Below are 17972 nucleotides of genomic sequence, written 5' to 3' on the forward strand. Positions count from 1 at the left end.
TAGTTTGCCCTGGGAGGGATCTGGGGTTGTGTCTTTCAGGGGGAGGAGAAATTGAAAGGGTATTTTTGCTTTATCTGTACTTTAAAAAAATTAAAACTAGAATTTTATTGGAGTAATTTGAAAAAATAAACAAGAAATATAAGATAGGGTAACTGCTAGAGATATTGAAAATTCTAAAAGTGAATTCAATTGAAAATGGCCTAGGAGGGTAGGGATATTTGCTGATATCTGGTAGACATGGTTAGCTAGCACTGCCAGCAAAGTAGCATGAACTTCGGAGTCAAAGTTGGATTTGAATTCTGGTTCTTCCATTCACTGTGTGACTTAGGCAAGTCATTTAACCTCTTTGAGCTCTGGGAAAATAAATGGAACCTACTTCACTTCAAAAGGTTGTGATGAGGATAGAGAAGGTAATATAGGTAAAATCTCTAGCATTATAGTAGGTGATTGGATAAATGGTGGGTGTCGACAGTGGTAATGGTTACAATTATGGTCTGTAATCCAATGAGAGTGAAAGGCAGGGCCTGCCTGGTGTCACTTAGTGGATTGATTGCTGGTTCTGTTCCCAGTCAGGGCACATGCCTGGTTTAGGGGCATGTGAGAGGCAGCCAATCAATGTTCCTCTCACACATTGATGTTTCTTTCCCTCTCTTTCTCCCTCTTTTCCCCGCTCTCTAAAAATAAATACATAAAATCTTTTAAAAAAAGAAGTGAAAGTCAGATGAATGATGACGAAATAGAATTTAATCACACAGATTTAAGCTGCAGACTATAGATCTTATAAACACTGAAGATTCCTTATTATTTGCTCCATGTATTTGTAGTGTTATTCATTTGTTCATCCACCCATTCATTTATTTATTCAACAAGTATTTATTGAGCATCTCATGTTAGGCACCAGACATATGACATTAGAAATAAATGACTGTCTGTTTGTTTCCTGGGAGTTGACATCTTTCCTCAATGGAAGAGACACATAGCTAGTTGCCAATAAATGCAGACTGGAAGTTACTCATAGGGACATTGGACCCAGATCATCTGGGTGTGACTCCCATCTCTATCACTTATTAGCTCTGTGATCTTGGAAGAATTATTTAACCTCTTTGGTCACATCTTCTATAAAATGGGTTGACAACAGTTTCCCCCTCCTATAATATCCCCATTATGAGGTTCTTAAGAGGATTAAACAAATCAATACACTGGTAAAATACAGTGTCCAGTGTCTGACACATGGTATACACTATTAAATACACAGTAATTTTTATTTCCAGGCAGTTATGCCACTGTGTGGTTGATGTTATATAAAAGGAAAATTTCCAGAGAAGAAAGCACCCACCAGATGCAAAGATGCTTGTCTATCTAGCAAACTACATATATTAAGTAATAATGGATCCTCTTTGTTTTATTAATCAACAGCTAATGCAGAGCTGGAATAAGAACTTCTAATCAGCATGAGATAAGCAATGTGATATAAATTCTGTACAAAGCAAAGAAACCTACCTTTTAGTTCAGGGACCTTATCTAGTGTAAATGGGACAGTTCAGTTAGGCTTTGGGAATATTAGACATTTCTGCCCTGGATCTCTAGGAATACTTTCACAGACTGACGTGCAGGTATCCTTCTTCCTCAGGGTGGAAACTCCTTATCTAGAAAAAAGGAAGGAAAGGAAAGAAGGAGAGAAGGAAGCAAACATTTATAAAGCAACTACTGTGTGTTAGGGGATAGGTACTTTATTGCTTTAGTGCTCCTGATGTGCCACGAGGTTAATCTATTATCCCCGTTTTAGAGATAAGTAAACAGAGGCTCAAACAGGTTAAAAATGTGTTCTGAGTCAGTCTGGAGTGGGTCCTTGGACATCGGTCTGCACCTGTTGAGAGTATGAGAGAGAAGTCATCTGTCAGTTTGGTGCATTCTACTACATACTTCTCACTAAAGAGGAAGATGGGGCGAGGATGGTTTTGAGCATGATTTCCAATCACTGTCTTCCCATTCCAAGTTTCAGGAAGGGAAGATAAGCTGCTCAGGGCCAAATGGACCAGGGGAAAATTGGAGCAAGAGGGACCTACTTGGAGGATTATGGCTGAAGACATAACGGTGTCTGTCCCATGGGCTCTTCCCGGGAATCTGTAGCAAGGAAGCCAGCACCCAGATTGGGACTTTCCAAGTCTCCCTGTGCCTGCAAGCAGACTGGCCCTGGGGGAGAGTCCCCCGATTCATGTCCTTCCCTATAGCCTGCCATGAAGCTGTCCCTTACTGAAAGTCAGAAAAAGTATGATGCCCTGACCCTACTCCCTGGTCCCTTCCTGCCCTTGAGAATCTGGGTTCCAGAGAGAGAGAGAGAGAGAGAGAGAGAGAGAGAGAGAGAGAGAGAGAGAGAGAGAGAGAGACAGAGAGAGAGAGAGAGAGAGACAGAGAGAGACAGAGAGAGACAGAGAGAGAACACCAATGCCGCAGCTGATGCAACCTGATCAGGGCAAAGTGCAAGAGAGGTATCAACTCCTGTAGTGTACAACTCTGCGACTGTTAGTGAAGCACAAAACGAGTGCTTTCTAGCAGTTGCTTTGAAGTTGCTCATTTTAAGCTTGTAACCAGCAAATACTCCAAAATATTTGTCACCTAAACTACATTAAAATTTGTGCTTCCCAGATTCATAATCAGTTTAAGAACTACCACTTTGCCAATACCCTAGAAGGCAGGCTTTCACATACTCTCCTTAACTGTGTGCCTCTCCCTTCCTGATCCAGGAACCACGGTCAAGACTTCTGCAATACTGGTTCTCTTCCTATCTGTGCAGTTTACCAACTACGTACGCATAATGTTTAGTTTTGCCTGTTTTGGAGCTTTATGCAAATAGAATTGTGCTGTATTTTATAATTTATTTCTTACTCTCAAAATTGTGAGATTCATCTATGTTGAATATGTAGCTGTGGTTTGTTTATTTTCATTGCTGTGTATTCCACTGTATAAGTATTTAAAAATTTATCCATTCTACTGTTGATGAAGATTTGGGTTACTTCTGTATATTTATTGTATTATGCCACTATGAATATCCTTGTATGTGTCTCCTGGTGCATATGTACAATGTAATTGGTGAATAATTATTTTATGTGTTTAAATCTTATTGCCAATTTCCTTTATAACATAAAAATCACCTCTTTTACACTTAATAAAAGCTTGGAGCACACATTAGCTTTTTTAATAAAAATATTTTATTTATTTAGTTTTAGAGAGAGGGGAAGGAAGGGAGGAAGAGAGGGACAGAAACATCAATGTGTGGTTGCCTCTCATGCCGCCCCACAGCAGGGACCTGGCCTACAATCCAGGTATGTGCCCTGCCTGGGAACTGAACTGGTGGCCCTTTGATTTGCAGGCTGGCACTCAATTCACTGAGCCACACCAGCCAAGGCTCCTCTAATGTATACCTAAGGGTGGAATTGCTGGGCTTGGGGATTTAACCTGAAGATATCAAAGTGTACATAACTCGTGTATCTCCTATCTGATTTGAAAATTGTTTTTCAACCACCTTCTTGGCATGGGGAGCTCAAAGTATCCAAACCCGCAGCCTGACAATTTCTGAGTGATGATCTTGAGGGTCTGGCTTCCAGTCCCAGATTACCAATGGCAATAAATGTGCCTCTTACTTACTGGAAGGAGCCCCTTCTGTTAAGGTCATTCACAACTACTATCTTTATGGCCCCTGCCTCGTGTTAGTCATCATAAAACAGAGGCTGCATTAGGCTGCCCTATCCTGGACAAAGGTCTCCCTGCTAAGCACAGATTTGTTCACTCAGGAAAGTCATTTATGGAGAGAAGGGTGTGGGGGCAATGACCCTGTTTGCTCTGTCAGAGGCGCACTAGCCATCTGAAGATATAAACAGCACAAAACACTGGAGTCTGTACATAGGCCCTCCCATAATGTTTGTAAGATTTAGGGCAAAAGTACGAATAGATGTCACATGTCTACCTAAATTATTTAAAATTATAAATCACTTCAACTAACTGTTAACCTTAATGTGTTGTATTCTACTTTGATGAGTGTACATCTTTAATGACGCAGAAGAGCTGGTTCAAATTTAGAATTCCTGGACTCCTCAGATTTATGCTCTTGAATGAGGTGGCCAGGAGCATGCAGGCCCCGGCCCCACTGTTGACCCATAGCCCACCTGTCTTCCCACCTCTGTCCTGCACTAGGGACCTGTAAACACAGCAGCTCAAATGTCCAAGTGCGGTGATACCTACCCCAAAACACAGATGCCCCTTAGCCACTTTTAGGGATGCCTTGACTCTGCCCTAGAGAGAACGGACCTGGGGAAGAGGCCACGGCATCCAGCCATTTGTGGAGGGACTTCTGGGGCCTGCGATTCCCAGAACTCGGTTCTGAAGGAGGGGCACAATCCCAGGTGGGCCTGTCCCCTGGAACTTGTCGGCTCATCCAGTGGGAGGTGTGGCCAGGGGAGTCTCTAAACTAGGGGCCTAAGGCAGTCAGGCTCCCAGGTTAGTGTACCGATGTAAAGGTAGTACTGTCTGCATATCACCTCTAGTCTCTATTGCAGGGGCCGTATCTGCATTTACCTCGGTGCCTAACTTCCAAGTCACATCGTGCATAGGTGCACTGTGGAAAGTAAGTCTGTAACAGTTCCTCACGTTTTACCTCATTTAAACTCTTCTTAGCCATTATGCAAATGAAGGCTGTGAGGCTCAAAGCGGTTTAAGTGACACTCCCAAGGTCACACAGAAAAGCTAGAGGCTGGATGTGCACTCACTTCACTATCCGGCCTTCTTTTTATGATTTTTTTCTTTGCCTCTGTTCTGAGGCGGAGCCCTGAAAGCGGCTGCTCTAAACTGCGTTTTGCGCTGCGGTTTCTCTCTTGGACTACCCTCTACCCCTCGCTCTCCTCCCCTTCCCAGCCCGGTCTGCCATTCTCGCAGCCCGCAGAGTCGAGCCCGAGCCTCCCTACCGCTGCGCTGCGTTCCAAGTCCCTTCGCGAAGCCCCGCCCTTCCCCTAGGGCGACGTCACGTGCCGCCCCATCCCCCGCGCCTGCGCACCGCTTATTTCCCGCTGTCAGGATGAGGAGGCGGAGGTCGGCGCTCGGGTCCGTCTCTGCCCGCGGCTGTGGCGGCGCCGGCGGCTCCAGCCTTAGCGGTTCCTCTCTGGGCGGCGGCGGCCGCGGCTGGGTCGACGCTGTCTCCGCCAGCTGAGTCCGCCGGAGCTCGGGACGCCACTTCCCCGCCCATCCCCTCCCCGAGGCCCGCCGCCTGGCCATGGCGCAGTCGGGCCCGGCTTCTCAGCCTGACGGTGAGGCGCCCACCATGGCAGGCGGGGCGGGCGCGGCCTGCCCGGCGCCGGTGTCTTGGTGGAACCTTCGGGCAGTGGGGAGGGTGCGCGCAGGCCCCGGGGGTGACCCTGTCGGGCTGAGGCGGGAGCGCGCGGGTTCCGGCGCCGGCTGCGCGCGCGGGCGGCACGGGGGCCTGGGCGGCAGTCTCTGGGGAGGGGGCGGGAGGCGCCGGCGGCAGCGATAGCGGAAAGCGGCGGGAGGGGTGTGGGGAGGCTGCTGGGGACCTGGCAGGAGCTGGGGAGCGTGGAACGGGAGCTGCCGTGGGATGGCCGTGGGGCCGGCACGTGGGTTCTGCCCCTGGGGGGAATGGAAACCGGGAGCGTGTTATATTCGTTAAGGAAAAAAACAAAACAAAACAAAACACATTGGTTAGGTAGTGGTGGTGTGCCCTTGTTCCTGCCCCAGTCCGTGATATCCGTGCGTTTTGCACCCAATTTTGTGACAAAACTGGTTGGGATCAGTTAACAGGATTGAGTAGCGTTCCTGGAGAGGCTGTGTGGTTTCGTGGTAAGCGCCGGGGCCTTGGGAGTCTGAAGGACTTGTATCCTTCGCTAAAAAGTTGTGGGCAGATTTCTGAGTTTCTTTGAACTTCAGCTTATTACAGCTTAGTGAAAAGTTAATTCATGCCTTTATATTTTATCTATAAAGATTGCAACATGTATGTATGTAAAGTGGTTAGTATTATTTTGAGGTTATTGAGAATAGCGATTGAAAATACTGAAGTGGGGGAAACGTGTCTTTTATAGCACTTACATTTTTTTTTTTTTTAAGGAAAAGAACTACCATCCTTTAAATAATCTTAGTTGGTTGTCAGAGTCCTTCATGACCTGGGGAACTTCAGCGATTGACCACATCCTTCCAGGTTTTTACTACCTGGAAGAGTTATGTTTGGAAAGAATGTACTTGATCTTTGGCAAGGTCTTACTCTCTCTGGTTGAGAAAGTTCTTTTAGGTGTATTTCCATAATCGTGTATGCAAAGTTTCTTTTAGTGTGCGTGAAATGCTGGGTTATAGTGCTGGGCACATAGTAGGCACTTAAAACGTGACTTGGCCTACGTTTGTCTCTTAAAATAACTTTTTATGAAAACCTTAGTGTTTGTTCTTGCTTTGGGGGAACCTGAAACAATGTTACCAGATTTTACAGGCTACTTTCTTAGAAGTGGGCTTCAAAGCCCGTTAGCCTGTAGTTTTAGGTTTTGTTAGTTGACTCAGGAGAGATGTCCAGTCCCCACAGGTGAGGGTACTGCCTGCTGTTTTACTTTCAGTGGAAAAGAACGGAGGCATTTCTTTTTGGCTTTCAGAGAGCGGAAACTGGCATGTTTTCAGGCTACATTTTAATTCTCACCTTTTGCATTCAGTGTCAGGGAAGAAAACTGCATTTTCCACAAACCCCTCTTTGTTACTTCAGACAGAGGTAGAATACAGGGAGCTCCAGTGACTTCTCGTTCTGATCTGGAGTGGTAGGCATGCTTAGCTGGTTGCTGCTATCTCTTGAGTTGCATGGAAACAAACTCTAGGCTGGCTCAGGTGACATGAGAGTCTGGAATCAAAATTCCCTGCCTCTTTCAGGATGTGAAATGGTCTTCATTGTAAATAGGCAGAAGTGACTAAGCATTTGAAAAGGCTAGGAAAATTCGCTTTAGGAAATCTTGTATCTTACTATTAGTACAGGTTTGTTCCCTGTCTTTCAAATCTTGTGACTATAGGATGAGATTTAGTTTGCATAGATTACAGTATTTATTTTCAATTAGTGTAGCAAAAGAGCAGCTACAGCTACTGTTTACAAAAGGATAGAGAATATGGTATGAGCACTTTGTGTCAGTGTCTTCTCAGACGTTCATGTTGGGGATTTGACTTTTTTTTTTTAGCTGAACTTAATATAGGTCACTTCTTAATATTACCTTTAAATACTAGCCTAGCCTGCTGATTTAAAAAAATTGTAGAATTCTTTTAGTCAAACTGACAGTGAAAGTAACTGCTTAGTTTTGCTTTTATTTTAAAAGCAGTTATCTTTTATATTAAGATTATTGAAAGATTTTCAGTTATAGTTGACATACAGTATTATATTAGTTCCAGGTATACAACATAGTGATGAGACATTTATATAACTTACAAAGTGATCACCCTGATAAGTCTAGTGCTCATGTGACACCATGCATAGTTGCTACAATATTACCAACTGTCCTTCCTGTGCTATACTTTATATTCCTGTGACTGTGTGGCAGTTTTTATATCTGGCAGTTTGTATATTTTAATCCCTTCCCCCTTTTTACCTATCCCCCCAGACTTGACTTTTTTTTTTGGCATGTCTGTTTCTATGGAGATGTGGTAGGTTAAGAAAAGAATCAATTTGTGTGAAATTGACAGGATGAAGTGTAATAATTTTATTCTCCTTGATTTTTTATTTTGTAAAGTTTTCAAAAAGTTTTGTTCTTTTTTTGATGAAGCATCTTTCTTTTCTCATTTAGAATAAAAAGATAAAGTAAAACTAGACCAAAGGTTCTAAAATATAGTTTAACTTACACTTTAAAATATAAAAATTTGAAGATTTTTAACATTACATATTATATATTTGTTGAATTATCAAGGTAAAATGGAATAATTGGTTAAAATTTGTTTAGCTATTAATGAGCATGTTCTTGGGTGAGGATAAATAAAAAAAAGAAAAGGTAATTTCAGTAGTTAAACAGATTTCAGTTGATTATCCCATTTTACCTTGAGAATTCAATGATTATATATATAATGTTAAAAATCTCCAAATTTTTATATTTTAAAACCTAAAGCATTTGGTCTAATTTTCTTTTCTTTTTTATTTAAAGACATTATGTTCTAAAATATATCTTAAGTGTGTCTTCTATTTCCCAAGGTACCACTATTAAGTTTTCAGTTCTTCTTGACTTTTTCTGTAGTTACACAGACATTCTACTTTTTCCCTCTGTCCTGAAATGGGCATGGTTTACATCAGCGATTTTCATCTCATGGCACACATTAACTTACTACTAAAATTCTGCAGCACACCAAAAAACACATTTTTTGTCAACATGGAAAAAAAGGTACAATGTTGGTTCATTCATGCTGGACAACTATTGTTGTGTTGGCTGATGCAGTTTTTTTCTTTGACAACCAAAGGGAAAGGAGGTCAGTGCCTCTGACTAAATAGACAGATATTGCATGTTTTAAAATTCTTTTGCTGCACACTGGTTGAAAATTGGTTTATATACATGGGTCTGCAACTTGTCTATTTTACTTCATAAATATTAGCTAAAAAACAATGTTAGCTATAATTATTATATACTTGTAATGGTTATATGGCCAGGTAATGTGCTATAAGCACTGCATGCATTATTTCAGGAAATCTTTGTGTTAGTAAGGTGGGTACTATTGTGATATTATTGTGGTTCCTATTTTATTGATGATGAAACTGAAGCCCAGAAAAGTTAAAAGTGCCTGGAGTTATGTAGCTAGGAAGAGGAGGGAGCCAGGATTCAAATCCAGATCAATTGATGTTTGGGCCCTCTGGTCTATTTACTAGAGAATGGATTACTTTTCAGGTCACTGTTACATATCTATCTCATTCTTGTTACAGAGTATTTCATCACATGCATGTACCATGCATAGTTCATGTACCTGTTTCTCTGTTGATGGACAAGTAGATTACTGTAGATTTTTTCCCATTATTTTATAAGCAGTGCTGAAATTGATATACTTTTACATACTTTTCAGGTACTCTTCTGTAAGAATACTGAATTTAAAGGGCACAAGCTTTGAGTGGTTTAAATTGTAATGGCTATTGCTAGTTTACTCACAAAAGAAGTATCAATTTACATACCTCCAGTAGTACATGAAAGGATGGATTTCTTCTACATTCTTACAAGCTCTGGATAATGTTAGTTGTTTTGAATTTGTATCTTATGATGGGTTAAAAAATGATATTCTTTTTTTTAAGGATTTTATTTATTTATCTTCAGAGGGGAAAGGAAGGAGAGAGGGAGAGAAACATCAATGTATGGTTGCTTCTAGTGCGTCCCCTGCCAGGAACTGGCCTGCAACCCAGGCATGTGCCCTGACTGGGAATCGAACTGCGATCCTTTGGTTTGCAGGCTCGTGCTCAGTCCACTGAGCCACATCAGCCAGGGCGATATTCTTCAATTAACAAATGTTTCCGTGTCTAGTCTATGACTAGCCCCATGCTAGGCTCTAGAAAGTTCAATAACCAACAGAACCAAACCCAGTTCCAATTCCTAGGTAGTGAATCAGATGCCATTAATTAGATAAACCCACCAAATATATAAAACTGTTCCACAAATATAAGTGTGTACTATTTGCCAGGTGCACTTTATAGGCATTTGGAATACATGAGTGGGCAACACAGATAATAAGTAACCCTGCTGTTGTGTGGAAGAAACATTAAACATCAAACATAAGCAAATGATATGGATTGTTAGGTGAGAAGTGCTTATGGGAAAAAGAAAGAGCAGGGTAAAAGGAAGGATAGGCTGGTTTTAAGTAGAGTGGTCAGAGTAGTTTTATAGGCAAGATGACATTTGAGCAAAAATTTGAAAGAGAGGAATTAGCCATGAGGGTATCTAGGGGAAGAGTGTTCCAGACAAAGGGATCAGTTTTTGCAAATGTCTGAGGAAGGAGTGTATATTTGGGAATGACATGGAGGCCATTGTGGCTGGAATGAAGTTATTGGAGTTGACTGGGGAGAGAGGAAGAGGAGCGTAGGATATGAAGTGACGGGTAAGTGGGGTAGGGGCAGATCTTCTTCGGCCCTACGTTGTAGCCAAAAATTAAATATTCGCTTTCGCTATGGTGAACCATTGAAAAGGTTTTGAGCAGAGGAGTGATGTGATCTGACATGTTTTAAAAAATAACTCTGGCTGCTAACTTGGCAATAGAGTAAAGGGAGGCAGAGAAGAATTAGTCCAGGGGAATATCATTGAGGCTTGGACCAAGGGTATATTGGTTACATTCTGAAGGCACGGCCAACAGGATTTGAATTAGATATGGGATGCCAGAGAGAGCAGTCAAGGATCACTCACTCAAAGGTTTTTGGCCTGAGCAACTGGGAGAGGTACACAGTGCTATGAATACCTGTAATCGAGGAGATGGACCTATTTAGGGAGGCCAGGAAGTGTGTCTGAGGACGTGGTCCTGGACCTGAGTGAGATCCAATGGATAAGCAGGAGTTCCTTCCCCCGTATCCCTCAATTTTTTTTTTTAAACAAGCAGGATGAGTAAGAGAACCAAAGAACCGTCTCTGTGCCTGAGTGCCTGTGGTAGAGAGAACCAGAGGGTGTGAAATAGGTATGGGCTGGTCTGAGTGGGCTTCAGCCCTAGAACTATAGAGGAGTTTTTGGAAGGTTTTAAGCAAGTAGATGACATGAAGGCTTTTTAATTTGTACTTTCCTCATAGTAATTATGTGTATTTTTTCTTTTGTTGTACAGAAAGCTTTAATTTTTATATAGCTCTGATCATTTTTAAATAGGTTTCTCATCTTGCTTTAGGAAGAACTCCTCAAGTCCCATGTTTATTTTTTTTAAAAAAAGCCTTCATTTTCAACAATTTTATAGCTTTATCCTTTATATTTAGTAATTTAAATCATTTGGAATTTACTTATTTTCAAATTTAAATGGAGTATTTAATATAAAGAATTACTGACTGCTCAGATTCCCTAAGAGAAATAGAAGACTAAAGAATACAGGAATAGCAGATATAAGAAGCAGTCACTACCTCTAGGGCTGAGGCAGATCACGCAAGCAAGGAACAAATCTTCAAGAGGCCAGTCCCAGAACTGAGGTCCAGACTTTGTTGGTGAGGGTGCAGCTGTGGCCCTTTGAAGGGCAGAGTTCATTTTGGCAGAACTAGCTGGAAAGTTGGTTTTTGGTTTGCTGGGGGAAGCTACCTGCGTCTGGAAGTTAGTTTTGATGTAACATAGGGATCTAATTTTATTTTTCTTTTAAATGAGTGGCCAGTTGTCTTAACTCCATTTATTCAGTGATCTGTGTATTAGGTTTATTATAACTTCATCAACCTTCCAACCACTAAATTTGTAGATGCTTGATCCAAGACACAGAAGCACTGTGCTTACCTCACAGTATTTTATAAAAAAATTTACTGAGTGGCCCTGGCTGGTGTAGCCTAGTGGATTGAGCGTAGGCCTGCGAACCAGAGGATCCTGGTTCGAGTCCAGTCAGGGTGCATGCCTGGGTTGCAGGCCAGTTCCCAGTAGGGGACGCACTAGAAGCAACCATACATTGATGTTTCTCTCCTTCTCTCTTTCCTGTCCCCTCTAAAGATAAATAAAATCTTTTAAAAAAATGTTACTGAGTTTATTGGGGTAACAGTGATTAATAAAATTATATAGGTTTCAGGTGCACAGTTCTATCACACATCATCTGTATATTGTATTGTATATTTACCACCTAAAGTCAGGCCTTTTTTTTGTCACTATTTATCTCCCCTTTACCCTCTTCTACCCCTTCCACCTGCCTTTCCCTATAGTAGTAACCATACTATTATCTGTGTCTATGAGATTTTTTTTGTTTTTTGGGGGGCGGCAGGGCACTTAATCCCTTTATCTTTTTCACCCAGTCCCCTGACCTCCCCCCATTCCACTAACAGCTTTCTGTTTTCTGTAACTGCGAGTGTCTTTTTTTTTTTTTAAGATTCTATTTATTTTTTTTTAGACAAGAGAGGAAGGGAGGGAGAAAGGGAGGGAGAAAGAGGGGAGAGAAACATCAACATGTGGTTGCATCTCACACACCCCCTACAGGGGACTTGGCCTGCAACCCAGGCATGTGTCCTGACTGGGAATTGAACCAGTGACCCTTTGGGTCTCAGGCTGGCGCTCAATCCACTGAGCCACACCAGCCAGGTCTGTTTTGGTTTTGTTTGTTTGTTTTATTCATTAGATTTCACATGTAAGTGAAATCATATGGTATTTTTCTGATTGGCTTATTTCATTTAGCATAATACTCTCCAGGCTTATCCATGCTGTTGCAAAAGGTAAGATGTTCTTTTTATGGCTGAGTAGTATTATCAATCTAGTATCCCAACATACAATAGCCCAGAATTGTGTAATTACTTTAATTTGTATGACTTACCTGACTATCTGTGGATGGAACTGCCTTTGAATCTTATGGGCTCCGATTTCTAAAATATCTCAGTTGCATCATACACTAGGTTTTTATCCAGTGAAATTTGATGTGCTCTTGTATGATCATTAAATTGAGTTTAATTTTCATAGGAGTATTTAGGAAACATTTATTTTTCTGTTTTAGAGTTGTGCTAGGCAATGTTGGAGGGGATATAGAAATGAATGAAATGTAGGTTCTGCTTTTAAGAATTTTATGATCTAAGGGAGGAATGGGCCTTAGGTTCCCTAATGTGGACCAAGGAGGCACCTAACCATAGAAGATAGTTTTCCTCTTTTGGAAGAGCTGTGAAGGAAGGTACCTTTGTTCAGTTTTCTTATTAGATACCTGAATCTCTTCTAAGTGGTAGTCTGATTTTGATTTGAATGCCTCTGGAGAGAAGGAATTCTCACTACTTCCTAGTTTCGACTAGTTCTAATGTTTTGTTTATCTTTCGATTAAGTGCTAACTTGCCTTACCATAACTTCTACCCACTGGTTTTAGTTCTCTTCTCTCTAGGACCTCACAGAGGAAATCCAAGGTATTCTTTTCCATGTTGGTCTGAATAGATTTGATGATAACATTGGTCTGAAGAAAATTCTGCTGAATATTATTTTTATTTCTCTCATCAGATGGTTTACATTATGTCTCCCATCAGTTACTTAACATTCTTTTAATTCTCTTTGAGACAGATTCCAATCGTTATGACTTTTGATGGTAGCTGGTTTTTCTGTAGATGAATGCAACCTTTAGAGAGTAGTAAATACAGACATATCACTGAAAGAAATTCTGAAGACTAGTTATATTCCCCCATTTTATAGATCAGGAAACTAGGGACTACAGAAGTAGAAGTGATTTGTGTTGTAGCAGATCCAGTTCTCCTTTCCTTATAGAGCTTAAAGTCTGGTGGTGAATACAGACAGATTCCATGAAGAAAAGGCATTTTGTATGGTTGGTGGTAATATCCCCAGCACAGTGCTTACCATAGAATAAATATGAATTATAGGTATTTGATAAAAGTCAGAGCGCTACATGCAGCTACAATAATGTGGTAGCTCTTCCCCATTTACAATATTTGACAAAATGTAGCAGGGGCATCTTATGCCATTCAGGAAGTTTAATTAACATAGGGACACTTCATCCATTCTATTCTCACTGTACCCCAAGTTATATCAGAGAAAGTTGCATTTGAGTAAAACATAGAGAGCTGTGTAGAATTTTGACAGATGGAAATGGTGCCTTGGAGAAAGATGTTGGAGACTGAGAATCTTTGCAGATTGTGGACCGAGCAAATGCAGTGTGAAGTTAGGTCTGAATAATCTGGAGTTGTGGGAACATGTTTAGAGACAGTTTTGAAAAGGGATTGGGCTTGAATGGTGGAAAGCTTTGCTGTCAGCAAAGGAGTTTGGGTTTTTCTAGATGTTGTGGCTAGGTCTGTGGTTTGGTTTTAAGGCAGAAGGTTAGCTAAGGAAATTGGTTAGGCTGTGCTGTGGCCCAGGAGAGCGATGATGGGATTATAATTTATGTCAGTGGGAGTGGAGAAAAGGAAATAATATATGTGAGAAATACTGTGGTGGTAAAATAGCATTTTGCTAAACATTTGGTTTGGGGTGCATGCAGGAGAGAAATTGAGGATTCTGAGAATGTAGATGCTGTTTATCCATGTAGTGGTAAACCAGTGGGAGGGTGGATTTAATAGTAGAAAGTGGTAAATTTGGTTTTGGTATGTTGATATGGAGTAAGTACTAGTGGGATAGTCATGTAGGAATACCTAGTAAGTAGCTGGAAATATAGCCCTGGAGCTCAAGGAAGAAATCAGGGGTGTAGATAGACTTTTGGTAGTCAAATGCTTAGAAATCATCCAGGATGAACACTTCTCTTTGCTTATACTTATTGAATGATGGGCCTTGCATTGGGGCTATTACATCAAAAGTACAGGCTATGAGGAAGGCCACAGATAAAACAAATGGATTGTATGAGAATGAGGAAACCAATGATTAATCATAAAAACAGAATTATGAGGTAAATTAGTATTAGAAATCAGTATTAGAGCAAATTTGAAGGAGGAGGGGGATGGATGGGCACTAGTAGTAAGTGTTACAGAGAAGTCAAATGAAGACAAGTGATCATTGAAGTCAGCAGTTGAGGGATCAGATCCTCTAAGAGAAGTTTCAGTAAGGAAGAAGTAAAATAGGTAGAGGCAGGTGTATAGACTAAATTTTAAAATCATGGTGATACACATACAAGTAGGCTACTCGAAAGTGGTGGTAGAATTGTGACAAAGTGTAAGTTTATGCTTTAAGAGTAGAGATTTTAATAATTGTAGATGCTGGAGGAACTGCCAGTGGAAAGGGAAAGCCTAAAGATATCAAGGCCTCTGAGGATTTGAGAGCAGGTAAGGTGGATCAGGATCTTGTGTCAAGAGGAAAGACAGATCTCATCCTCCAGAACAGAAGGGAAAAAGGAAAAGATGAGTGAGAAAGGTAGAGAAAATTCTGAGGTAGAAGAAAAACTGATTAAGTAAGTACATATGGAGCCTCCATTCTTTTATTCATTTATTCAACATACATGATTTGAGTATGAACTGTGAACAACGCAGACAAGGTGCCTGTCCTCATGGAGGTTGTAGTATATAACTAGTACTATTCCAGGTGTGCAGGAGAGAAATTAATTCATTATATACATTGAATACCTTGGGCATTAGGGCTTAATTTTGACATGGAACCTGGGTTCAGAAAGGCTGGTAGAGTAGTAACCACAGAATATGATTGGGTACTTATTGTGGGAAATTAGATGGGGTGGAAGGAGTAAATCATGATTTGGGTTGGTATACCTTTGGTTATGGCTGTTAAAAACCAAGACAAACTTGATATTTACTTCTATCCAGGCCAATTGATACCTACTTTCTATAAACAACTGCTGCTTTTGTTACCTGTTGGGTCAGTCAGAAAGGTTTTTTTTTTTTTTTTTTTTGTACAATGGCTCTGGTAGTGTTTAGTGCTTAGTTGTCTTTAATTTCATTCAAAAATATTTTGTTAGACTGTATTGTGATAGCTGTCATATCAGTGTGCATTTAAAAAAAACTTACCAAATTGGTGAATTTTTGTGCAGCCATTTTAATATCAAAGATGGAAGAAGATACATAGCATTTTTGGCATATTATGCTTTATTACTTCAAGAAAGGTAAAAACACAAATGAAAGGCAAAAGAAGATTTGTGCAGTGTATGGACAAGATGCTGGGACTCATCGAATGTGTCAAAAGTGGTTTGTGTAGTTTCTTGGTACTTCGACATTTTGGCCAAGTAATTCTTTGCTGTGGGGCTGTCTTATGCATTGGAAGACATTTGGCAGCACCCCTGGCCTCTGCCCACTACAGGCCACTAGTGGGAGACAGCCAACATACTCAAAATATCCAAATCATCAATAAAGTTATTGGTGAAAATGAAAAATGTGTCTTATTTCATGGAAAAAACTATATGGACTATTTGGCCAACCCAATATAAATAAACTGCAGTTGCCCTCCTTTCTATCTGGATCTCTTATCCCACATTTTCTTAGCTGCTCTAGAGCAGAGTCTGAAACTACTGCTGTCTTTCATTTTATCATGAGCCTGGTAAGTCTCTGTAGAGTAACAAAAGAGACATTAACAGTTTAGACTCCTCTCTGTTGTAAAAATTTGTTCTGCATTTATTTCTAACAGATGAAAATCTAGTCTTTCTAGAACATTTCCATTTTCTGGGTAACTGTATTAGAAAATTTCTAGTTTTGTTTGGCCCAGATCAGTTCTCTACAACTTCTGCACCTTGGTTCTGGCCTCTTGAGTGAATTAGAATTAGGCTATTTTCACTTCCACACAAAAGGTATTCAGGTAGTTAAAGAGCTTTCAATCTTGGCAGTTTCTTATATGAAGATTCTGTATACCCTCACCATTCTTGGCTTCCTCAGCTAGGCTAGCCAGATGTTCTAATACCATGTAGTTTGCTAGTGCTCTTCTTTAAAAGGTGTACTTAAAATTGGTGACCAGATATAAAAGTCAATATGACTTATGCAAAGAACAGCAAAAGTAACCTTTTTTGATCAAGATCCTCAACTCTTTTTAATGTAGGCTAATATTCCCTCAATTTGTTTTAATTCACTATCATATTCAAAATAAAATGGCAACTATGATTTATTGGAGAAACTAGGGCCTTGCACTGTGCTGTGTATTTTTAACATTGACTATATAGGTCAGGCATTGTGATAGGCACTGGGGATACAGGTGTAGTTACACTTTTTAAAAAGTTGGTAGACTTTATTTTTTAGAGCAGTTTTTGATTCACAACAAAATTGAACAGAAAGTACAGTTTCATTTACCCCCTACCTCTGTAAGACCCCTTCAGTGTCCACATTGCACACCAGTGTGGTACATTTGTTACAATTAGTGAACCTATACATCATCACCCTGAATCCATCATTTACATTAGCGTTCACTCTTGGTGTTCATTTTATGGGTTTGGACAAATGCACCATGCCATGTATCTATTGAGCATTGTAGTATCATGTAGTTTCCTAAAAATCCCCTTTGTTCCACTTATTCATCCTTCTTTCCCCCTAAATACCTGGCAACTACTGATCTTTTTACTGTCTCCATAGTTTTTTGCCTTTGCCAGAGTGTCACATAGTTGGAATCAAACAGTATGTAGTTTTTCAGATTGGCTTCTTTCACTTAGTAATGTGCATTTAAGGTTCTTTAATGTCTTTTGATGGTTTGATAGCTCATTTCTTTTTAGCACTCACTAATACTCCATTGTATGGATATACCAATTTGTCCTTTTGCCTTGAAGAATATCATGGCTGCTTCTAAGTTTTGGCAGTTATGAATAAAGCTGTTAAAGTACAGATTTTTGTGTGGATGTTAAGTTTTCAGCTCATTTGGGTAAATACCAGGAGTGCGATTGCTGGATCATATGGTAAGATATGTTAAAGTGGCTGTACCATTTTGTATTCCACCAGTAATGAATAAGAATTCTTGTTGCTCTACTCTGTCAGCATTTGGTGGTGTTTGTTTTGGACTTGAGCTATTCTAGTAGGTGGATAGTAGCATCTCATTAAAAAAATTTTTTAAAATTTATTTTTAGAGAGAGGAGAAAGGAGGGAGAAAGAGAGGAAGAGAAACATTGATTTGTGAGAGATACATTGATTGACAGCCTCTAGCACGCCCCCAGCTGGGGACCTGGCCTGCAACATTTTGGTGTGCAGGCAGGTGCTCAATCCACTGAGCCACACCCAGCCAGGGTGACTAATTTCAAATGGCTAGCCAGGTGTTCTTGCACCGTGTAGTGCTTTATCCATTTTTCCTCATTGATTTTTAAGTCACACCATTTGTTATATGCACAATATCCAGAATGCTTGAGTCCATTTCTTGAATGTATTTTTGTTCAATTGATTTTCTATTATGGTATCATACTACATAGTTAAAATTACTGTTCCATTCTACTTTCTGATGTTTTATTTT

The 17972-nt window shown here is 40.4% G+C and overlaps 1 protein-coding gene across 2 annotated transcripts in view; it reads left to right on the forward strand.

Moving 5' to 3' along the window:
- Positions 1-5213: 5213 nt before the first annotated feature.
- RABEP1 (rabaptin, RAB GTPase binding effector protein 1) overlaps positions 5214-17972 on the forward strand; it is a 111333-nt gene continuing 98574 nt past the window's right edge. For both annotated transcript variants that reach the window (XM_037144254.2, XM_037144255.2), the window contains exon 1: positions 5214-5297. In XM_037144254.2, coding sequence (XP_037000149.2) covers positions 5264-5297 — 34 coding nt within the window. In that variant the 5' untranslated portion in view covers positions 5214-5263. The remainder of the gene's footprint in view (positions 5298-17972) is intronic.

The sequence above is a fragment of the Artibeus jamaicensis genome, unplaced genomic scaffold (assembly GCF_021234435.1).
Source record: "Artibeus jamaicensis isolate MK-2021 breed Jamaican fruit bat unplaced genomic scaffold, CSHL_Jam_final contig_777, whole genome shotgun sequence".
NCBI classification, from domain to species: domain Eukaryota; kingdom Metazoa; phylum Chordata; class Mammalia; order Chiroptera; family Phyllostomidae; genus Artibeus; species Artibeus jamaicensis.